The 25,525-nt window shown below is 37.0% G+C and overlaps 1 protein-coding gene across 1 annotated transcript in view; it reads right to left on the bottom strand.

Annotated features, from left to right (window-relative positions):
• LOC121378995 (BAI1-associated protein 3-like) overlaps window positions 1–25,525 on the bottom strand; it is a 101,356-nt gene that overhangs the window by 33,669 nt on the left and 42,162 nt on the right. The window contains exons 5-13 of the mRNA XM_041507428.1: window positions 20,653–20,710; window positions 20,473–20,582; window positions 10,769–10,835; window positions 9,473–9,755; window positions 7,394–7,438; window positions 5,282–5,447; window positions 4,308–4,511; window positions 3,026–3,129; window positions 1,686–1,803 (exon numbers count right to left, since the gene is read on the bottom strand). Coding sequence (XP_041363362.1) covers window positions 1,686–1,803; window positions 3,026–3,129; window positions 4,308–4,511; window positions 5,282–5,447; window positions 7,394–7,438; window positions 9,473–9,755; window positions 10,769–10,835; window positions 20,473–20,582; window positions 20,653–20,710 — 1,155 coding nt within the window. The remainder of the gene's footprint in view (window positions 1–1,685; window positions 1,804–3,025; window positions 3,130–4,307; window positions 4,512–5,281; window positions 5,448–7,393; window positions 7,439–9,472; window positions 9,756–10,768; window positions 10,836–20,472; window positions 20,583–20,652; window positions 20,711–25,525) is intronic.

Genomic DNA, 25,525 nt, shown 5'->3' with positions numbered 1-25,525 from the left:
AGAGAAATATTTTATCAGTCTAACTTTCAGTCTCGATTCATAACTTTGAGCCTCGAGCCCAGGGCCCATATTTTTTAACGTATCTTAGCACTACGATATCGTAAAACACTATGGCGTGTGATGTAGTGATGTCATAGCTAGCCTATGATGGTTTTACGATATTGTAGCACTAAGATAGAGCTTCAAACATCTCTAGTCAGGGATTTATGTTTTTTAATAACCAGCACATATTTTATGTATTTCCCTTGTTTACAAATTAATATATCTATAAACCAGAATCAAGAAAAAGTTTATTTTGTTTAACGACACCACTAGAGCACATTGACTTATTAATCATCGGCTATTGGATGTCAAACATTTGGTAATTTCGACATCAAGTCTTAGAGAGGAAACTTGCTATATTTTTCCATGAGTAGCAAGGGATCTTTTATATGCACTCTCCCACAGACAGGATAGCACTTACCATGGATTTTGATATACCAGTCATGGTGCACTGGCTGGAACGAAAAATAGCCCAATAGTCCTGTCCCGCAGAATCAAGGAATGTACAGAATAAGCAGTGTGTGGATTAGACCGATTTCATCTAGGCTACTAGCTGTCACTGAACAGGATGCTGTGATGGTGTTGCTTTACACAGAAATACATATTACACAGATGCTGATTTGGACTGTATATTAATTTTATTTTACCTCTTCCCAAGACAGTGATCCTGATTTCCATGTCTTATGGAGGTTGTTCAGAAGAGACAGGAGGATGTCATAATTTTCATAATATTGGTTAAATTACACAGAAATACAGATTACACAGGGTTTGGGTTTTTGGTTGGGTTTTATTTTTTTGGGGGGGTGTGTGTTTTGTTTAACAACATCACTAGAGCACACGGATTATTAATCATCGGCTATTGGATGTCAAACATATGGTAATTTTGACATATAGTCTTAGAGAGGAAACCCGCTACATTTTTCAATTAGTAGCAAGGGATCTTTTATATACACCATCCCAGTCAGAATAGCACATACCACGGCCTTTGATATACCAGTCGTGGTGCAGTACTGGCTGGAACGAGAAATAAGCCAATTGGGCTCACTGACGGGGATCGATCCCAAACCGATCTCGCATCAAGTGAGTGCAGCATTACCACTGGGCTACGTCCCGCCCCTTCAGATTACACAGATGCTAGTTTGCATGGACTCCATATATTAGATCGTGACCTTGATTATACACAGATGCTAGTTTGCATGGACTCCATATATTAGATCGTGACCTTGATTATACACAGATGCTAGTTTGCATGGACTCCATATATTAGATCGTGACCTTGATTATACACAGATGCTAGTTTGCATGGACTCCATATATTAGATCGATGACCTTGATTATACACAGATGCTAGTTTGCATGGACTCCATATATTAGATCGTGACCTTGATTATACACAGATGCTAGTTTGCATGGACTCCATATATTAGATCGTGACCTTGATTATACACAGATGCTAGTTTGCATGGACTCCATATATTAGATCGATGACCTTGATTATACACAGATGCTAGTTTGCATGGACTCCATATATTAGATCGATGACCTTGATTATACACAGATGCTAGTTTGCATGGACTCCATATATTAGATCGATGACCTTGATTATACACAGATGCCACTTTGGACTGTATAATTATTGTTACCTCTTCACTGGACAGTGATGCTGATTTCCACGTCTTGTTGAGGTTGTTCAGAAGAGCCAGGAGGATGTCGTAATTCAGCTGACGCTCAGTATGTTTCTGACTGTAGGCCATCCATCGACTGAACAAAAAAGAAAGGAATATTTGCTTAAAGGGACATACCCTAGTTTTTAAACACTAACACATATTTTTTACTATTATAACCATTTTTGATAACTTAAATCATACTTTAGTTAGATTTTATTGTTTAGATTATCAATTTCCATACATCCAAAGTGTTTTTGGTCATCCTGGTGTTTTTAATATCACAAAATGCATTTCTCATATTTTTAAAAACACATGCATGTGCGTCTGAGCAGTAACAGTTATGGAGTCGAGTTTTACGGTAGTCTATTTTTAGAGGGTATTTCACACTTTCAAAGTCACAGACTCATGTTTTAGATTAACTAAACTAAGTGTTAATCTTCACGTGTTGAAACTAGGTTATGTCCCTTTAATAACACCTCAGCAAGATTCAAACAACAACTATTTCATGTCCATGATATGGACACTCGGTAGAGAGAGTAAAAGAGGAAGCTAACGGTTGCCACCAATGCTAGCTACCTCTACATGTTGTGTTCATGCATTAAATTTAATTAAGACATAATTTTTCTGGCCATATGGCAGGTTACGTGAAAATGGAATGGGTTATTTAAATTTATTTTTGTGCAACCCATAAATGGTTCACATAAATTTTTTAATTCTCAGAGGCCTATATTCTTTGATGTATCAGTATTGTGGAATTGGTTGGAATGGGAAGAAACTAAAACAAGTCAATCGGTGTGAAAATATGCAAAACCTTTTCCCCATTAAAAAAAGTAAAGTTTGTTTTATTTAACGGCGCCTCTAGAGCACATTGATTTTTATCTTATCATCAGCTATTGGACTTCAAACATATGGTCATTCTGACATATTTCTTTTAGAGGAAACCTGCTGCCGCCACATAGGTTACTCTTTTCTGATAAGCAGCAAATGGGTCTTTTATATGCACTTTCCCACAGACAGGACAGCACATACCACAGCCATTTGATGAACCAGTTGTGGACCACTGGTTGGAATGGAAAATATCCCAAACTGCAAATGGGTTTACTGAGAAGGATCGATCTGGACATGCTACCGCTTGAGCTACACCCCGCTCCCCTTTTCCCCATTATGTTTGACCGCTGATGTAATAATGAAATATATTCATCAAATTCAACTTAATTCACAATTAGTAATTTGGTGAACGACAGTTTAAACCAAGTGTTATATGATTCTAAGAACATGAATTTAAACATTAACACAGAAAGATCTCAAATATATACCAAACAGCCTGCTGTTCCTCTGTGATGTCTCCCTGTATGGCATGCTGGTGCATGATGGTCTGTGCTGCTTGTGGCAGGACGCCATTCCACAGATACGAGGAATCCTGAAACAACACAATGCACCACAAACAACAGATGAAAGCATCTTCTAACCACCTCATTAACACAGAGGTTAATTAAAGCCATCAAATTTAAAGAATGTTAAAGTTTGTTTTGTTTAACGACATCAATAGAGCTCATTGATTTATTAATCATATTGGTTAGTGAATGGTAATCTTTGACTCTTAGTTTTAGAAACAGTAACAAGTTTTAAGAACATAAAAACAACTGAAAGTATCTTCCAACCATCTTAATGACACAGAGGTTAAACCACCAAATTTAAAGAATGTTAAAGTTTGTTTTGTTTAATGACACCACTAGAGCTGAGTGATTTATTAATCATCAGCTAGTGATTGGTAATTTTTTACTTAGTTTTAGAAACAATAGAATCCAAGACAATTAAGTAACAATTGAAAGCATCTTCTAATTTATCACCTCAGTGACACAAAAGTTAGACAATCAAATTTAAGGCTCTTTGGTAACATGGGTTTCATAAGAATATGAAAGTCTGCTTTGTTTAATGAGACACCGCCAACACACATTGTTTTATTAATCATCGGCTTTTGATTTGGTTATGTTTTTTTACTTTTAGTGTTAAAGGAAACCCACTACATGCATTTTTCCAGCAAGGGATCTTTTATGTGCACTTTCCCAAAAACAAGACAGCACATACCAGACCTTCGATAAATTATTATCTCCTTATATTTGACCACAACTTGTCAAAAGACTTTTTTGTCTGATTTTAAATTTACTTTATATAAAGTGCGTCGTTAAATAAAACATTTCCTTCCTTCCTTTCAACTGATAAGGAAGGAAATGTTTTATTTAACGATGCACTCAACACATTTTATTTACGGTTATATGGCGTCGGGCATATGGTTAAGGACCACACAGATATTGAGAGAGGAAACCCGCTGTTGCCACTTCATGGGCTACTCTTTTTGATTAGCAGCAAGGGATCTTTTATATGCACCATTCCCAGACAGGATAGTACATACCACAGCCTTTGTTACACCAGTTGTGGAGCACTGGAATGAGAAATAGCCCAATGGGTCCACCGACAGGGATCGATCCTAGACTGACCTCGCATCGAGCAAATGCTTTATCACCTGGCTACGCCCCGCCCCTTAGGGGTAAAAGTGTTAACAAACACAAGAACACCTGTAGAGACATGCACACTCACATTGAAGATGCGGAGTTCGTAATCGATGAAGATGGACATGAGGTCCTGGTGCTGCTGGATGTCTGTCCAGTTGTCGTCCTCGGGGATCCCGCGGTCCTCACGCGTCGCCAGGCTCAGGATCAGGTGGATCTCACCCTGGATGTTAGAGCGAGACGACCGACCCTGCAGGGTGTAGTACTGGTCTAGACCAACTGATGGGATGTCCTAGTGAAAAGATGTAAAGTTAGTAACAGTAGTAGTAGAATGATGATGATGATACTGATGATGATGATGATGATGACTTGGCAAAAAAATGACCAGCTCTGCAGAGTGTAGTACAGGTTCAGACCAACTGATGAGATGTCCTAGTGAAAATAATACATGTATGTTAAGTTAGTCATAGTAGTAGATTGATGATAATGATAATGATGATGATAATGATGATGACTTGGCAAAAAAATGACCAGCTCTGCAGAGTGTAGTACAGGTTCAGACCAACTGAGACTAGAGACAACATGTAAAGTTAGTAGTAGTAGTAGTAGAATGATCATAATGATGATGACTTGTCCAGATGATCAGTTCCGTAGAGGGTCCAGACCAACTGATTTGATGTACTAGAGAAAATATGTAAAGTTAGTTGTAGTAGTAGTAGAATGATAATGAGATGATGAGATGATGATGATGATGACTTGTCCAGACGACCGACCCTGTAGAGTGTAGTACTGATCCAGACCAACTGATAGGATGTCCTAAATACAATTAATATGTAAAGTTATCATTGTTTTTATGATCTAATCAAGTAATCTGTTACAATTACAATTGCAAATATCATAAATGTGAAATGTTTTAGAACTAGATGTACTAAAATGCAATTTCCTGCACACTACAAGTATAATTCATCATGACAGATGTTGGTTTATATATATGAAGAATAAAAAATTGCTTAGAGGGAGTGTCGACCCCCAAAATATTCCCTCGCACACACACACACACACCTGGACAGAGATATCTACACAGCCCAGGAAGTCATCTACGCTGTCGTCATTTTTGGAGCGAGCGGACTGAGCGATCTGTTTGAAGAAGCGTCCAAGACCTTTCAGTCCAGTGACCTCATTCAGCTTCTTGGCAGCATCGAACACGGACGACTCGTCATCGTGGTCCCTGAAACACAGACCTCTCAGTAAACAGCAAGTTCCTCAAACAGACATGTAGACACTGAGATAACCTTTTAATTCTCCTCAACTTCATATATACACATTTATCAGCACTCATTTATAAAGTATAAAAATCCTCAGCAAACCTTGGATTTCATACTTGTATCTACACGTGCTGATAATTTATGATATCACAAGACATTTGGGGAGTATCCTCTATGTATATTAAATTATTTTTAGAAATGAACCTACCGGTATAACCTTCATTTTCGATATATATATTTAAAATTCTTTCTGACTAAAATCAAGCTGTCCTTGATTTTAAATTTTTTTTTTTAAAAGATTCCTTGACTCAATCATAAAATTCCCAGACTTAACCCTTCTTTATGGATACCCAGACATAAGCATTGGTTCTTGAAATAATCTTTTTAATAAACAATAGTCTCAGAAAAACAATCCTTCAAATAAATAGTCACACATGCATGCAGTCCTTTTAAGTCGATGGAATAGTCATTAAATTTAAATAAGCATGTCCCTAACATGCAATCCTCTCAATAAAATAATTTAGTCCAGTCAATAAAATAACTGCTCATGAAACAGTACTTTAAATAAACAAATAATTAAATAAAATAACTGCTCATGAAACAGTACTTTAAATAAACAAATAATTAAATAAAATAACTCTCATGAAACAGTACTTTAAATAAACAAATAATTAAATAAAATAACTGCTCATGAAACAGTACTTTAAATAAACAAATAATTAAATAAAATAACTGCTCATGAAACAGTACTTTAAATAAACAAATGCTTCAAACATGAAACAGAAACTTAAATTAAAAAAATAAAATTGTTCCCCAAAACACAGGCCTTTCAAAAAATTTCTTCAGATAGTCTTTGCAATGTTTTGGGGTTTTTTACACAAATTTGAAAGTGTTAAGCTACTTGATATTTGGACCCTAAAGGGAATGAATGAATGAATGAATGAATGAATGAATGTTTAACAACACCTCAGCACGAAAAATACATCAGCTACTGGGTGCCAAGCTACATGTACTGTATACTAGAAAAGAGTAATACCACTGTTGTCTATATACTTTAGGGCCCTGCGAAGGTCAATTTTCCGTTCGAATCGAATTTCGAACTGAATATTCGAAAATTTTCGAATCTCGAATACCTTGGAGAAAAATCAAGTGTATCAGATACAGTTCACGAAGGAATATTCAGCTCAGTGAAGGAAATTAGAAAGACAATATAAATATCCACTGCATTGGGAGTACGTATGGTCATTAACATGATTACACACGGCTGAAGTTTAAATAATAAAGTGCCCTAAATAGAAAACCAGTACTAATGTGTACATGGGTTGAACAGTTGAACTGACACGAGATAATATCTTGGAAGTGATCATTTATTGGCTTTTAATTAGATCACAAAATAATTCAAGTAAACATGTGAAAATTAACACTCATCACCAATCGGAAATCAAAACTAAATACCAGTGGATATTCTTCACATACAAAAACGGAATCCTAAAAATTAAAAAAGAAATATACTTGTTAAGTCAAGCAATGTTTATTGACTGACTTAATTATCGATTCAGTGTGTCATGATGCATATAACTTTATAATCACATCACTTTGTCTGCTTGAAGTCTGACATGGATAGGATGAGATCAGCTTTTTATATTCCCATATGAGCGTCTCTGCATTTTTGGCGAGACAGCGAGTGTCATTTGTCGGTTATATATATATAACGTTTGTCCCTGTAGAATTCACCCTTTCTGAAGAGCAGCTATTAGCTTGAATGCCGAGTGTGTCTGTCGTAACTGTAGCCAGGAGTGGAAAAGACTTCACGTGATCCTGCTTTGTCTTCCACATTGTTTATTTTTTATTAATGTTAAAGGTTTGTCCCTCTTTTTCCAATTGTCCATACACTGCCTAATATACTTACCATATGTCCAAATGGAAATGGTCTGTATTCACATCCTGTAAGTCACTGAAAATTTAATAAAAAAAAATTTGCAGGAATTAATTTGGATAATTAACAACTATTTCATACATGTATTGCAGGGGGTTGGGAGAGGGTATTAATACTTTTTAAAATATCAGTTTTATAGGGTATATACTACCAAATCAAATCCCATTAACAACAATATGTGGCTAAAACTTCTACCTAAAGCATATTAATCGACATAAACACCACAAATACATTGTATAAATACTACCACCTCTCACTCTTAAAGTGAATTAGAAAAAAATGGCAGTGAAGGTGCTCATTTCAGAGATAATGGGTAGTATCTATGAATACTCTAGTTCCGCAAAAAATTTGAGTACTGTTTTTTTACAGGTATCCCTCACATGTTTCAAACACAAGGCTAATTGACACAGTGGTACTAGATGAAATATAATTGCATACATTTTTTGCCCAGATGAAACTTTTGTTTTTTAAAACCCAACACACTCACATATATCACCAATCACAGGACTTGTGGTGTTCACTTCTCTATCAAAAGTTCGGTGCACCTCGAACTTTGACCCAGCTGGAAGTTATTTGGTTTAGTACTACCTTTAAAAAGGGTGAATGGTTTTGGTCAGGATTGTTTTGCAGATAACAAACAATAGGAACTAATGACAGTCCTACAGCTCACATGAAAATTTATCATGGTATAAGTATCAACTGTTTTTCGTTTTGTTTTTTTAAATTGAATATTCTGTATACTTCATCACAGGATGGCTTAATTTCTAATTTCGTCAATATTTCATGGTTTTCAGGATGTGATGTTTGAGTGAAAATGCTATTTTCGGGAATTTTCTCAAATGCCCTAAATTCTTGAAGAGGAAAGAAATGGTTTATTTAACGACGCACTCAACACATTTTATTTACGGTTATATGGCGTCTGACATATGGTTAAGGACCTGACAGATATTGAGAGAGGAAACCTGCTGTCACCACTTCATGGGCTACTCTTTTCGATTAGCAGCAAGGGATCTTTTATATGCACCATCCCATAGACAGGATAGCACATACCACAGCCTTTGATATACCAGTCAAATTCTTGAAGAGAGACATTGATTATAGCAGTGAGTCACAACTTCTTCATACATACATGTATATGGGAAATATCGGTTCAGATGATTAAGGAGAGGAATCTTATCAATTTAAAAAATATATTTTTAATGTAGCCTTATATCTCAAAAAAAAATAATAATCTATATACCAATGTACTCCAGGTGTGGATCCAGAAAATATTTGGAGGGGTGGAGGCTGACTAAGAAAAAAGGGTACACAAACCAACGAATAAGGGCAATGAAATGAAAAAAAATGAAAAAAAAGAGGCACTTGAATATATTTAGGCAGAATGGGTCCCCTGGTCCCCCTCCCCTTGAATCATCTCATGAAAATGTCAACAACAAAAAAAGAAAAAAAGAGGTGCTTGAAAATATTTACTGGAGACAGGGGAACAGGTCCTTTGGTTCCCCTCCCCTTAGATCATCACATGAAAAAAGAAAGAACTGTTTTATTTAACGACACACTCAACACATTTTATTTACGGTTATATGGCGTCAGACATATGGTTAAGGACCACACAGGTATTGAGTGAGAGGAAACCCACTGTCGCCACTTCATGGGCTACTCTTTTCGATTAGCGGCAAGGGATCTTTTATATGCACCATCCCACAGACAGGGTAGTACATACCACAGCGTTTGATATACCACTCATGGTGCACTGGCTGGAACGAGAAATAGCCCAATGGGCCCACCGACGGGGATCGATCCCAGACTGACCGCACATCAAGCGAGCGCTGTACCACTGGGCTACATCCTACCCTCACATGAAAAGGACAATAAAATGGAAAAAAACTAAAAAAAGTAAAAAAATCAAAACAAGAGGCACTTGAATATATTTAGTGTAGACGATTCCCCTGGTCCCTGGTCTCCAAGTTTCCTGGTCTCCCGATTCCCTGGTCCCATGATTTCCTGGTCCCTGATCCCCCGGTCCCCCTCCCCTGGATCTGCCTCTGTACTCACAATCTGAACTTCTCGTTCCACTCCGGGTTCAGTGTGTTCGGCTTCACACTTGTTGTTCTGATGAGCCTGGCAGGAAGCAGTTCCTTGACCGCGTAGTTCTTGTCTCTCTTCGACCTCCGCAGGCTCGTCGACAGGCGTCTCAGGCCACGGTCCTTCTTATCCTTGTCCTTCTTATCCTTGTCCTTCTTGTTCGACTCCTCGTCCGACGAAAACATAGCATTCTGGTCCAGGTCCGGTGGCCTGCCAGGCATAATTCCCAGCATGCAGTAGGGGTCACTAAAGCCTTTAAAGAAAACAACAAATTAGGCTATTATAATAAAACATGCATTCTGAGAGTACTGCTAAATCCTGTCCTGGACGGAGAAGCCGGCAAAAGTCGACACATGCACCCATGACAGGAGTGTTGTACAATAGCTTGTTCTGAATGTGCACATTAAAATCTATATACATGTACCTACCTACATGTACCTAGTTATGCTAACACAATACATTTCTCCTAGTTACCGGGCCCAATACATTTTTAAACTCCTATGCTCAATGGCCCCATGAAAGTCAACTTTGATCCTTAATTCTCAGAGGTGGGAATTGGTGAACTGTAAAAAAGAGGAAATCTAGAGGGGTCCCGGAAATTCTTGAAATCCTAGGTTAAAATCTGTGCCATCTGATACATTTTGGAGGAAAGGACGATTAAAATGCGAAGAAACGCAATGTTCCATGAGAGGAAAACAGCTGATCCGAGAAGAATTCCCACCCCTGAATTCTACATGATAAAGCTATACACAAAATTTCAGCTCAGTATCTAGAGGCATTATGAAAAACAAAAAGTCTGGAAAACTGTATGTGGGGGAGACAGATGGATGGAGACACAGACTGATAGACAGACAGATGGACACAAAACCTATAGTCCTCTCTGGGTGGATCGGTAAAAAATTTACAGGCATTTAAATTTTGGGATTTTCAAATAAATTAGAACTCCACCGGATTCATAAAAATTATGTATTATAGATACGTTTTTGGATTCTAGCTCACCCATCTGGCATTCACACCAGCTAAATTTGTAGCCTAAAGTGAATACAAAAGATCCCTTGCCACTAATGGAAATATGTAGTGAGATTCATCCAAGTTAAAATTATATAATATATGTGTCAGAATATGACCAAATGTTTGACATCCAATAACCGATGACCAAGTAGTCAATGTTTTCTATAGTGGTGTCATTAATTCAAAATAATAAAAAAAATTTTTAATAAAAGCATGAAACGAAATCAAAGTGAACAGACAAAAGAGAACACTCACCGTCTGCATCTTTAGCCAGGAGACCTTTAGCATCGACGACTCGCACATTCAGTACTACTATCGGAGGCTGGAATGGAGTAAGAAATGAAACTAATTTCACATTTTTAATAACCCAGTATATAAATGTACCTGTATCAACACCTTTACTGTTAGATGTCGGAATAAAGTAAGAAAGAAATTAATTTAGTAAATGCATATTGTTATAATAAAACATCATCTACAACATGTATATGTACAATATATTATATTAAGGTTAAATAGGCATTACATGCATTTGGAGTATTATTACACATACATACACGTTAAATACCCAGATAGTATCAGTACATTGGCCCAACGCTCGGATCATTACAATTTCAGTGAAAGTGTCACAATTGGAATTCACTGTCACACCAACATCGGAAAAAGTAGCCCATGAAGTGGCGACAGCTGGTTTCCTCTCTCAATATCTGTGTGGTCCTTAACCATATGTCTGATGCCATATAACCGTAAATAAAATGTGTTGAGTGCATCGTTAAATAAAACATTTCTTTCTTTCTTGTAACTATAGGCTAATATGGTTGATATAGGAAATATATAGGGTTCAGTGAAAAGGGGTTACAAAGAACAGGAATAACAATTTTGCCATTTTGTTTACAAATATCTAGGCAACTTCAATTCTTCTTCATCAGCCAAACAAAATGCAACACAATAAAAGCTTAGAAAAATGCAAATTCTTAAATTTGATTTTGGGCAGTTTTCAATATTCCACTTTAATTTGTATGTGCTACAGGTACCGGTAAGTCTTGGAACATAAAGATAAATTATTTTTAAAAAGATTGAACATTTTAAAGTTTTGTGGTGGTTGTTGAGTTTTTTGCATTTTTTTCAATTCAACTTATTTTTGTGCTAATATCCAATTAAGGTTGAAGCAGGCTGTCCTGGGCACACACCTCAACTATCTGGGCCGTCTGTCCAGAACAGTGGGTTAGTTGTTAGTTGGTTAGTGGTTAGTGAGAGAGAAGAGGGTGTAGTACCCATTGAGCCCTTAAGAACTCGTTCCAGGTTGGAGCCAGTACCGGGCTGCGAACCCTGTACCTACCAGCCTGTAGTCCAATGGTTTAACCACTGCGCCACCGAGGCCAGATTTTTGCATTGCTTAATGGTCTCTCAAAGGTAACTAATTTAATGACATCCTATAAAGCAAATGTACCTATCTTTTGACAGGGCTTCAATGACATGTGAATTCTGAGAGGGAGAGAGGGAGAAAGGGAGAGATATATAGAGAGAGACAGGAAGGAAGAAAATGTTTTATTTAACGACAAACTCAGTACATTTTATTTACAGTTATATGGCATCAGACATATGGTTAAGGACCACACAGATATATAGAGAGGAAACCCACTGTCGCCATTTCATGGGCTACTATTTTCGATTAGCAGCAAGGGATCTTTTATATGCACCATCCCACAGACAGGATAGTACATACCACGGCCTTTGTTAAACCAGTTGTGGAGCACTGGCTGGAACAAGAAATAGCCCAATGGGACCACTGACAAGGATCGATTCTAAACCGACCGACTGAGCAAGAAAAGAGCGCTTTATCCTGGGCTATATATATATAGAGAGAGACAGACAGACAGACACAGAACAGTTACAAACGCTACATGTACTTTTTCCAACAAAGTGTTTTAGGATTTCTGGGATACTTATCCAGCAAATACAAGTCTTAAATTATACCAAAATGGCTTAACCAATGTTGTACCACACTGCTGGTACATGCAATGATGCAAACCACTTCTTTGAATGCTGAAAATAAAACCAATTAAATTCCAGACAGGGACAATTGGAGCATCTGTGATTAAGCCACATCGGACTAGTGTGTAAACAGACTCTTTCATACGCCAGGTACCAGCAATCATCTGTGATTAGCACGCTGGCATGTGTCTTCATTGGTCCGTGGTATCCAAATAATTGGCTGGAGCCAATAGTGGACATGGCAGTTCAAATGACTTGATTACCACTGTTAGATAAAGGTGATGCTGAGGCCTGTTGCAATCACATATAATCAATAGTGATAATTTGCCTCATTTGTCTGGACACCATAGATCTATTCATCTAAACCTTTTTCATCAATACCTTGGGGATACATACATACATGTAGGCATAAAGGCTCCCATTTTTGTACGGGTGGGGGGGGGGGGGGGGGGCGGGCAGTTGCTCCCCTGTCTCCCCTGCCCCCTGTCTTGTAGGCGTATGGTTTGTTTTTTTGTTTTTGTTTAATTACACCACTGGATGTCAAACATTTGGTAATTCCAACTCGTCATTAGAGGGAACCCGCTATATTTTTTCTAATGCAGCAAGGGATCTTTTATATTGACTTTCCCATAAACAGGAAAGCACATACCACAGCCTTTGTCCAGTTGTGGTGCACTGGTTGGAATGAGAAAAAACAAATCAGCTGCATGGATTCATCGAGATGGTTCGATCCTGTGATGCAAGCACCTCAAGCGAGCACTCAACCGACTGAGCTAAATCCTGCCCCCTGTAGGCTTATGGATACATATACATATACATATACATATACATATACATATACATATACATATAGGTGTTGACAGGTGTTGATTGCAACCAGTTGCAAATTCTGGGTCCTTTGTTTTAATTGGAGTGTAATACCTTGATGGCTCTCTAAACCAAGAATGGTGCTATCGTTAACATCTGTTTAATCTCTTGACCGGCTCAGTGACTTTGACAAATGGCTCGCCTAGAGGCTAGTAGGTCCGACTTCAGTGACTGGCGATATACTTAGGCAGACTTTAAAATCACAAACGTCTGAAACACCAGCCATATTGACCACTATTTATTTATTATTTTAAATCATGCACGAGATACCGATGTCTGGGCTGGCCGGTCCACTTGACCGATAGGAATTTGTTCCAATAACAGAAATGGATAGGTGCTTCGGACCGACAAGAATGACAAAAGTGGGACCGGCAAACATGCGTTTTTTAAAAATAATTTCGGCCTCAGAGATCGAGAATCGGTCCGAGATCGAGAATCGGTCCCAGACCGGGAAAGAAGGGCTTTTCCCCACTCCTGACATATACATTCAGGGTGCCTGCTAGAGGGTACAGATGGTCAAATTATGTACCCTAACATCTTGGGAATTAATGGATATATCTTTATAATATTTAAAAAGATTATAGTAAGAGATATGGAACCTGATTCACAAATTAATCTCTCTTAAGTAGGCTCTCTTAGGCAACACAGCATTCTCTTTGCAAGTGTTTTTGCATTGTACTGCAAGATCGTAAAGTTGCGAGAGTTTAATGAATTAGGTTCCTGCTGTTTAGAATTTGTCCAGTGCATGTTCATGAATTGCAGTGCCTACTTTGAAGACATTTCAAACCCATAACCGTGGAGTAGGGGTACTATCAGGCTTTCTGCCAGAGGGTAAAACGGGTATGGCGCCATACCCAAATTAATTTTTTTAAAGTTAACTTTTTCACAAAATTAATTACTCTTATCATTACTGTATGATTTTCTTAACCCTAACCCTAAACGTAACCCATTTTTATTCATGGGGATGCCCCTCATACTCCCTGTTGACTGACCAGCCTCGGTGGCATCGTGGTTAGGCCATCGGTCTACAGGCTGGTAGGTACTGGGTTCGGATCCCAGTCGAGGCATGGGATTTTTAATCCAGATACCGACACCAAACCCTGAGTGAGTGCTCCGCAAGGCTCAGTGGGTAGGTGTAAACCACTTGCACCAACCAGTGATCCATAACTGGTTCAACAAAGGCCATAGTTTGTTCTATCCTGCCTGTGGGAAGCGCAAATAAAAGATCCCTTGCTGCTAATCGGAAGAATAGCCCATGAAGTGGCGACAGCAGGTTTCCTCTCAAAATCTGTGTGATCCTTAACCATATGTCTGAAGCCATATATCTGTAAATAAAATGTGTTGAGTGCATCATTAAATAAAACATTTCTTTCTTTTCCCTGTTGACTGTGGTTGCATTCAATTCCATAGCACCATACCCAAAAATTTCTTTCTGGCAGAAACACTGGGTATGTATTGGTCTACTTTGTTGTTACTATGAATCCTCAAATTATTTTCAGGTAGAAAGCCTGACATGCATGTATTATAATAAATCCTGATATGTTATATTTAACCTGCAATCATGTATACATTGGTAAGATATGGCGAAATAAATGTCTAGTTTTGTTCAGTGACCAAAACATATAGATCACATGACATGAGAGTTAAAGTTTGTTTTGTTTAATGACACCACTAGAGCACATTGATTTACTAATCATCGGCTATTGGAAATAAAAAAGAAATGTTTTATTTAACGACGCACTCAACACATTTTATTTACGGTTATATGGCATCAGACATACGTTGTATGGTTAAGGACCACACAGACATTGAGATAGGAAAACCCACTGTCGTCACTTCATGGGCTATTCTTTTTGATTAGCAGCAAGGGATCTTTTATATGCACCATCTCACAAACAGGATAGTACATATCACGGCCTTTGTTACACCAGTTGTGGAGCACTGGCTGGAATGACGGCTATTGGATCTCAAACATTTGGTAATTTTTTACTAATAGTCTTAGAGAGTAAACATGCTACATTTTTCCATTAGTAGCAAGAGATCTTTTACATGTACATACCATCCCACAGACATGATAGCACATACCACAGCCTTTAATTGATATACCAGTCGTGGTGCATTGGATGGAACAAGAAATAGCCTGACGGGCCCACTGACGGGGATCAATCCCAGACCGACCTCGCATCAAATGAGCACTTTACCACTGGGCTACGTCTCGCCACTACGTGACATAAGACTACAGTAACTCAAACTCAAATTTTCTTCAGTCAAGATTCACTAGGTTACTTAGTTTCATTGGTAGACTAATTTTTTTAATGTATACCAGTCGTGGTGCACTGGCTGGAACAAGAAATAGCCTAATGGGCCCACTGACGGGGATCGATCCCAGACCGACCACGCATCAAGTGAGCACTTTACCACTGGGCTACATTATGCCACAACGTGACATAAGACTACAGTAACTCAACTCCAAGGTTCCTTCAGTCGAGATTTACTAGGTTATTTCGTTTCACTGGTGGACTAATTTTTTAAAATGTTTACTGGGTTTAAACAAAATGATACACCGTGTACACATGTAAACGTGACAGCCCTCTGGCTGCAAGGTGTACGTTCGGGACAGCTAGCATGTCTAGCAACCTTAGTTGAGACATACAAGCACAAAAATCAATTAAACTGAAACAGAGAAAAAGTACTGAGGACGACAGAGTAATTGTGCAAATTATAGGATATGCACAAAAGATTATTAGATTACATGACTACAATAAAACTTTGGTAAATTAGCAAGCGCTGATCGATCACGGATGCAGCCACAGTAATTGCTTTCCTCAAATTTACCAGCTATCTGATTTTGGTGCCAAATATATGATTTTATGGTCTTGATTTACTATCTGCCAGGCAATAGTTGTTAATAAGAAGATGAATTCGAAGCTAACAGCTACATACATGTATGCATCGAAAGATGTTAATTAGCATCTAGGGGATAGAGGTCATATATTAATCTGGTTTTCAATTGTGGGGATGCATTAATGCATAATTTTCAGAGTTGAGGGGGCAGTGCTCCCCTACCCCTCATGTGCCCCTACCCCTCATGTGCCCCTGCCCCTCATGTGCCCCTGCCCCCTTCTATCCCCTTCCCACTTCTGATGCCCATGAGCCAGGTCATGGATTCATATCAGCTTACCAGCTCCATCCCGGAAAGTTAAAGTTTGTTTTGTTTAACGACACCACTAGAGCACATTGATTTATTAATCATCGGCTATTGGATGTCAAACATTTGGTAATTTTGACATATAGTCTTAGAAAGGAAACCTGCTATATTTTTCCCATTAGTAGCAAGGGATCTTTTATATGCACCATCCCACAGACAGGATATATCACGACCTTTGATATGCCAGTTATTGTGCACTGGCTGGAACGAGAAATAGCCTAATGAGCCACCGATAGGGATCACCATGCCAGAACGAGTACACAGCCTAATGGGAGGTTTAAGAATGGGAGGTTTAAGAATGGGAGGTTTAAGGCTACACGTGTGCTAAACACTTTCATTTCATTTCAAATTATTTTATGCTTATATCCATTAAGATTCAAGCATGCTGTCCTGGTCACACACTTCTGGCAGTTCTGCTATCTGAGCTGTCTGTCCAGGATAGTGTGTTAGTTGTTAGTGGTTAGTGGTTTAGTGAGAAAGAAGAGGATGTAGTGGTCTTACACCTACTCATTGAGTTGTTAATTAAGACTCACTCTGGGTGGGAGCCGGTACCGGGCTGCGAATCTAGTACCTACAAACCTTACATGTACGACTGATGGCTTAACTACGACACCACCAAGGCCGGTTGTCTAAACATTAACCTCTGTCCTGGACCAAGAGCCCATGCAGTACCATTGGCCCATGCTTATAAAACTGTTTAAATCTAGACTAAAGTTTTTAATAACGTCTTCAGACTTTAACATCATGACAATGCCATACAAACTGCAAGCATATCATGTCAAAGATTTGAGCCTAGATTCTGAAGTTTCGTAAGCACAGTCATGTACATGTACAGTTCTCTTTCACAGAAAAGCATTTTATAAATTTATACATGTATTTTTAATAACGTCTTCAGACTTTAACATCATGACAATGCCATACAAACTGAAAGCATATCATGTCAAAGATTTGAGCCTAGATTCTGAAGTTTCGTAAGCACAGTCATGTACATGTACAGTTCTCTTTCACAGAAAAGCATTTTATAAATTTAACTACATACATGTATAATCACAAACAAATTATATACATGTCAGGATATCTGCCAGAGGATAAAACGAGTATGGCCGCCATACCCAAAATGTTTTGTAGATTTTTTGTTTCATGTTAACATTTTGACAAAATTAATTACTCTTAGCATTATACTGTATGATTTTCTTAACCCTAACCCTAACCTTAACCCATTTTCTTTCTGGGAGAGGCCCCCATACCCTTTGTTGACTGTGGTTACATTCACTTCCATAGCACCATACAAAACAATTTCTTTCTGGCAGAATTAAACACTAAATGTATAATAAAACAGATAATCATAATATTAATGATATCAATTGGAGAAGGTAAAAATATATTCTTAAAAAAAGGATGGACGTTCTTCTTTTGACATCACTGCAGACAATAAAAATATATTTTGTTCAAGTTGGCACAAAAATTAATTACTTAGTTTCATAAATCAACAGAAATATAACAGGTTTTTTGGTACATGTAGGTTTTATTATTATTAATTATTGAGCATAACTGAATGTTATAAATTATGTTTTGTTACGAATATATTTCCAATCAATATTTCCACAGGTTTTCAAACCCTTGTAATTGTTTTCATGTATATATTTACTGCTAATTGAATTTGACTGACAATCAATAATGATAATTTGCAATTGCTTCATTTGTCTGAACATCACACATTCATTCAAATCTGTTCCATCAACACCCAGCCTATGTGTACCATATGCACCTTGCTCTCAACACTGCAGTCAATAATCTGTCACACAACAAAAATAGCCGTGTGATGTTACACAGCTGTTTTCACTTGTCGATTATTGGCCAGACATGAATGTATTAGTTTATTAGTGAATAAGGCCAAAACAAGTTTTGTTGTTTGGTTTGTTTAACGACACCACAAAGAGCACATTGATTTATTAATCATCGGCTATTGGATGTCAAACATTTGGTGATTTTCACATATAATCTCAGAGAGGAAATCTGCTACATTTTTCCATTAGTAGCAAGGGATTTTTTTTATATATGCACCATACCACAGACAGGATGGTACATACCACGGCCTTTGATATATCAGTCGTAGTGCACTGGCTGGAACGAGAAATTACCCACTGAGCCCAGCAATGGGGATTGATCCCAGACTGACTGCATATTAAGTGAGTGCTTTACCACTGGGCTACATCCCACCTCGAATACGGCCCAAAAGACTACATGGCAATATGTCTGATGATACAACTGGTACATCAAAGGCTGTGGTATGTGCTATCCTGTCTATGGGATGGTGCATATAAAAGATCCCTTGCTGCTAATCGAAAACAATACTAGTAGTCCATGAAGTGGCGACAGCGGGTTTCCTCTCTCAGTATCTGTGTGGTCCTTAACCATATGTCCGACTCCATATAACCGTAAATAAAATGTGTTGAGTGCGTCGTTAAATATAATATTTCCTTCCTTCCTTCTTGTCTGATGATTGTTTTAGGTCATTTAATATTAAAAAACTGAAGTACTGATGCTGCTAATTACACTGACTGAATGAATGCTTAATGACAAACCAGTATGAAAAATACATCTACTATTAGTTGTTAAACAGAAGTTAAGTTCAGAAGAAGAAAACATAGTATCCCTGGTGCAATGCAACAATTTGTAAATTGAAACATGATAATTTTTCTTGCCCAATGGACAGGGTTATCCAGCTTTTGCACGGTGTAAGAAAAGTCTGTCTGACCCTAGGGCTAGATAAATCTGTCCAACCCAAGGGCTAGACGATTTCTACATACGCGTGACGTCATAACTCAAGTTTTCGACGATTGACGTCATAACTCATGGTTTTCAAAATTCTGTTTGCCATTTCACGTTGTATCATTGTTTTAAAAATATTTAAACAAATTAATATTTTCAACTTTATATTTATTGGTAAGTTGAACATTACATATTTATGTCGTTGCATAAGGTTGACTATATTTGTCCATGTATGATTAAATGAGTTTGTTGGTGAAATGTATACAAATCATTCTACAATAAACAGACCGTAGCTTAAAAAATTAATGTTTTGTTACTATAATTAAATGGGCAAGAAAAAGAATCAATCACCATTGTGAGGTATAGATAGGCAATTCCAACCCTCGGGATAAAATGTTTTTGTAAGGGCCTCGGTAAACCTCGGCACTCACAAAAAACATTTTGTCCCTCGGGTTGGAATAGCCTTATCTATACCTCACAATGGTGATAGATTCTATTATTCTACCCCATATATCCTCCCATATCTCATAATGTTCTGTAACACTACATTTTCAAACATCTATATGTTTAAGTCTTTTTAATATACATGTCCTTAACGTGTCTAAACTACAAAACACAATATTGATGGAGATCATCATTTGATTCTAATTAAGGTTCAAGCATGCTGTCGTGGACATGCGACTCCTCGGCAGCAGTCAGACTTCATCAATTTAAAAAGTTAAATTTAGGGTGTTACGTGACAGGGTCTAACTGCGTACCTGAGCTATTGCAGTATTACCCGAGCCCAGGATACATGGACCTGCAGTGCCTGCTGAGTAATCCTTACCCATGCGGGGTCATACACTCAGAAGACACACCCATAGTCACACCCATTTAGTGGGTGAAACTCGATGTATGCATGTGGCATTATGTACATCTCTCTGTTGAGTTTACGGTGCACTCAATCTGGGTTGGAAATGGTACTGGAATGAAAAATCCATCATTGCCTTAGGTGGGATACGAACCCAGTACCTACCAGCCTTAAGACCAAAGGCTACACTACACTACACCAGCAAGGTCAGCGTATAAAAAAATCATTTTAAAATGTAAACATTGTCACTGTAATTGTGTACACTCATACCTTTTCCTCTGTGGCTTTAGCCAACAGGCGCGCGTGATCCTCGGGGCTAACTCCAAACCCTTCCTGTGCGTACTGGTACAGGTCCTGGATGAACGGGGAGTGGCTGCTTGTCGCAATTCAAACTAAAGAGAGGACAAAATGTTGATTTATAAAGTGGCTGCATCAAAACCAGTTTTAGTACTGTCGTGCCAATCTTGTGCTTGATTGTGTACAGCACTTCGATGTACAGTAATTCAAACTGAAGAGAGGAAAAAAGGTTTATTTATAAAGTAGCAACATCAAAAACAGTTTTAGTATTGTATATATACAGTACTTCCATGTACAGCAATTCAAACTAAAGAGAGGACAAAATGTTGATTTATAAAGTAGCAACATCAAAAACAGTTTTAGTACTGTATATATACAGTACTTCCATGTACAGCAATTCAAACTAAAGAGAGGAAAAAAAGTTTATTTATAAAGTAGCAACATCAAAAACAGTTTTAGTATTGTATATATACAGTACTTCCATGTACAGCAATTCAAACTAAAGAGAGGAAAAAAAGTTTATTTATAAAGTAGCAACATCAAAAACAGTTTTAGTACTGTATATATACAGTACTTCCATGTACAGCAATTCAAAGTAAAGAGAGGAAAAAAAGTTTATTTATAAAGTAGCAACATCAAAAACAGTTTTAGTACTGTATATATACAGTACTTCCATGTACAGCAATTCAAACTAAAGAGAGGAAAAAACGTTGATTTATAAAGTAGCAACATCAAAAACAGTTTTAGTACTGTATATATACAGTACTTCCATGTACAGCAATTCAAACTAAAGAGAGGAAAAAACGTTGATTTATAAAGTAGCAACATCAAAAACAGTTTTAGTACTGTATATATACAGTACTTCCATGTACAGCAATTCAAACTAAAGAGAGGAAAAAACGTTGATTTATAAAGTAGCAACATCAAAAACAGTTTTAGTACTGTATTTATACAGTACTTCCATGTACAGCAATTCAAACTAAAGAGAGGAAAAAACGTTGATTTATAAAGTAGCAACATCAAAAACAGTTTTAGTACTGTATATATACAGTACTTCCATGTACAGCAATTCAAACTAAAGAGAGGAAAAAAGTTTATTTATAAAGTAGCAACATCAAAAACAGTTTTAGTATTGTATATATACAGTACTTCCATGTACAGCAATTCAAACTGGGGGTGGGCGCAGGGGCATTTTATTTATAAAGTGACACAATTAAAAGCAGTTTTAATACTGTGTACAGTATTCAACATACAGCAATTCAAATTGAGGAAACAAAAAAGGTTATTTATATAATAGCAACATCAAAATTAGTTTTAATATACAGCAATTCAAACTGGAAAAAAGATATTTACAAAGCAAAAGGTTTTAATACTAACTGTATGAGTACAACACTTAATTTTCAATGTATCAATTCAACATGAGTGAATATATAAAAAAGAATTATTATTATTTAAAGCATCCAATGTCATGAAGTGTTTTAATACTAAAATATGCATAACCATCAATCCAGAATCTAAGTTGGACCCCAAAAATTATCAACAATTTAATTTTGTGAATTTAATTAGTCATAATTTCATCTAACCAAATTCATGTTCCAGTTATAACCAAACAAAACATAACAAATTTAATTAACTCTTTATAGAAATTCATGTTCCAGTTATAACCAAACAAAACATAACAAATTTAATTAAGACTCTTTATAGAATTTCATTTATTTGATTTTCAAATAAATTTGTAAAATTCAACTCTAATTTGCATTTGTTGAATATTTGACAAACAATTAATTAATAGCTTAAATGCGGCAGTACTGAATACAATGTATGCAGAAACAGGTCTTATATATTACCATATGGGCAGAGAGAAGTAGGGACAGAAAAATTATCTTTGCCTAGGAAAAGAAAAAACACATTTCTTCCCCTAGATAAGTTTTGACTTCATTATCAGTGCTTCACTTCTCAACTTGCAAACTTGTTTTCAATGACAGTATCGTTTGAAAATGTTCCATAATATGATAAAGATTGATAATGTGTAATAAATAGAATACACAACTTGCTACATACTCGGCAATAGTGTCTATCTTGCACTCATGAACTGATGTAAAGTTTGTTTGTTTTATTTAACGACGCCGCTAGAGCACATTGATTTTTTATCTTATCATCGGCTATTGGACGTCAAACATATGGTCATTCTGACACTGTTTTTAGAGGAAACCCGCTGTCGCCACATAGGCTACTCTTTTTACGACAGGCAGCAAGGGATCTTTTATTTGCACTTCCCACAGACAGGATAGCACAAACCATGGCCTTTGTTGAACCAGTTATGGATCACTGGTCGGTGCAAGTGGTTTACACCTACCCATTGAGCCTTGCGGAGCACTCACTCAGGGTTTGGAGTCGGTATCTCGATTAAAAATCCCATGCCTCGACTGGGATCCGAACCCAGTACCTACCAGCCCGTAGACCGATGGCCTGCCACGACGCCACCGAGGCCGGTCATGAACTGATGTTGTCCTTCCCTCACCTAAGGCTCAGGAAGGACAACATCAATTCACTCGTGCAAGATGAACAGTATTGCCGAGTAGCTTGTTGAGTATTCTCTAATTCTTCAGCTTCTAGCATGTAGTAATTATAGCAAAACAAGATTTCTAGCACTACCAGAATGCCAGAACTGACCTCAGTTTGAGCTATATAGTGCTGGGAATTGGTTGGAATCTCATTACTGATCATCAATCATAATTAGTTAGAAGATCAACCAATCAACCTTTATACAAATATTATTTACAACATGTTTGAACTTAGGAAGGATTTGAACTTGATGATCCAACAAATTTCACTTATGGTATATTTAATAACATTTTTTTTTTTTCCTTTTACTTGGTATATTATTTGGTATATTGGAATCAGTGCAAATCCATAACTCATCAGAAAATTTGTAACATGTATTTCATCATCAGATCTATAGTCCTTCTCACAGGGAATGCCTTTTTAGTTCATACTATGGAATGTACTATATTACAAGTTATTTATTTCTGACCCGACTGATTTCTAAATTGCACACACAAATTTTATTTTAAAAAAGACAGTTTTGTTATTTCCAAAATGCTTTATACTTTTCTTCTTAAGTCAAACCTAACTGAAATTATTTACAAAAAAAAAAAAAACATTTTTGTAGGAGGATGGGACAGACTAGAGACTGAAGGAAAATTACAATTAACATTTCCCACGAAAATCAATAGTAGATTTCATAATCAATCATAAAATCTCCAGAACCCAACCAATCAATTTTCAACTAATCGCAATCATTAGAGCATCACTGAGCAGCAAAATTCCCAGAAAACAGTTGTTGCCAACAATTCTTGCTGCAAGCTATATATAGAACAATGGTTCTGTCATGACCTACTTTCTAGTGTTTTTATGAAACTCAGATCTAATGAACCCAGCTTGCCATCTTTTTGTATCAGTAAAATATTTTGAAGATCTTCTTCAAAATTACCAAAAAACAGTTCATATGCCAACAATTCTTCAAGAACAATGGTTCTGTCATGACCTACTTTCTAGTGTTTTTATGACACTCAGATCTACTAAACCCAGCTTGCCATCTTTGTGTCAGTGAAATATTTTAAAGATCTTCTTCAAAATTACCCGAAAACAGTTGTTGTCATGACCTACATGTACTCTACACTGTTTTTATGACACTCAAACCTCAAACAAACAGCCTGCCTGTCTTTGTCCCAATACAATATACTTTATAGAACATCTTCAAAATAGCCATGGTTATGTTTTAATGATTCTAGCTGTCAGCCAGTGCGAAATATATTGTTGATGGTGACATGAACATTTTTATAAAGGTTGCAGTTGTGTGTCTATTGTATGAATATGAAGCAGTTTTCGGAAAGATCAGATATACACTATCGTGCTGACAATGCACAATGAAGCTTATTTTTCTTGTGCATAAACTAGTTACAATGTTCTTTTATATATGCACAAACAATTCTTGCATGTATAAAAACAAATACAGTGTATTAAAGGGACATTCCTGAGTTTGCTGCATTATAAGATGTTTCCGAGAAATAGAATATTTCTACGATTAAACTTACATATTAATACCAGTGTCTGTATATTCAATGTGTTTCTGGTCGTCTTAATATTTGTAAGAAGTCCAAACTGGATTTTGTCTTCAAATAATTTTGTACATACGAAAAAATATATTTTAGGAAATGAAATGAAATTTAACCTAGTACAAATAGTGGAATACAGACAATTGCTCACCGGACAATTGCTCACCGGACAATACCTCACCGGACAATTGCTCACTGGACAATTGCTCACCAATAAAGTGAGAAATAGGACAATTGCTCACCACAATTGCTGATTTGTTTATCAAAAAAAAACATTTTTAGGTTATGGTACATGTATGTGTGTAAATGGTTGGATGGGAGTGGGAATCTCTGATATTATCAGTGGGTATGGTAACCTCAGTTTATTAAACACCTTTAAATAAAATAACAAAATTAATTCTAAATCAGCTATATTTTAAACAAGTTCAGCACATCAGTTCAGCATAGAAATGTCAATTAAACACCTTTAAATAAAATAACAAAATTAATTCTAAATCAGCTATATTTTAAACAAGTTCAGCACATCAGTTCAGCATAGAAATGTCAGTACAAGAGTTCTTGAACAGCACATTATAGTTCAGCACAAATGAATATTGTGGGAGATATTCCTGAAGGAAATCTCCCAGTCCCCTGTTTCCATCAGCAAAATCCTGACACAAATTCTGCAGTCTGCTTTGCATCTGCTGAGTGGACCTCTTCACCCTCTTCCTAGGTGATTCACCTCGCTGATGTTGGGAGGATGAGAGTGGAAACCAGTGCCTGGTCTTTGTGTAGACTGTCGATAGCTGTCCACACAGAAGGGTGCTGATGGCCAACCAGCCTCTAGAATCCAATGTTCCAGGACTCATATCATCAACTTTACAATTTTTCATGATATTTCAAATCTTTTTTAAAGCTTTGATGGTCAA

Source organism: Gigantopelta aegis, chromosome 8 (assembly GCF_016097555.1).
Source record: "Gigantopelta aegis isolate Gae_Host chromosome 8, Gae_host_genome, whole genome shotgun sequence".
In the NCBI taxonomy this organism is placed as follows: Eukaryota; Metazoa; Mollusca; class Gastropoda; order Neomphalida; family Peltospiridae; genus Gigantopelta; species Gigantopelta aegis.
This window is presented reverse-complemented; position numbering and strand designations above follow the sequence as displayed.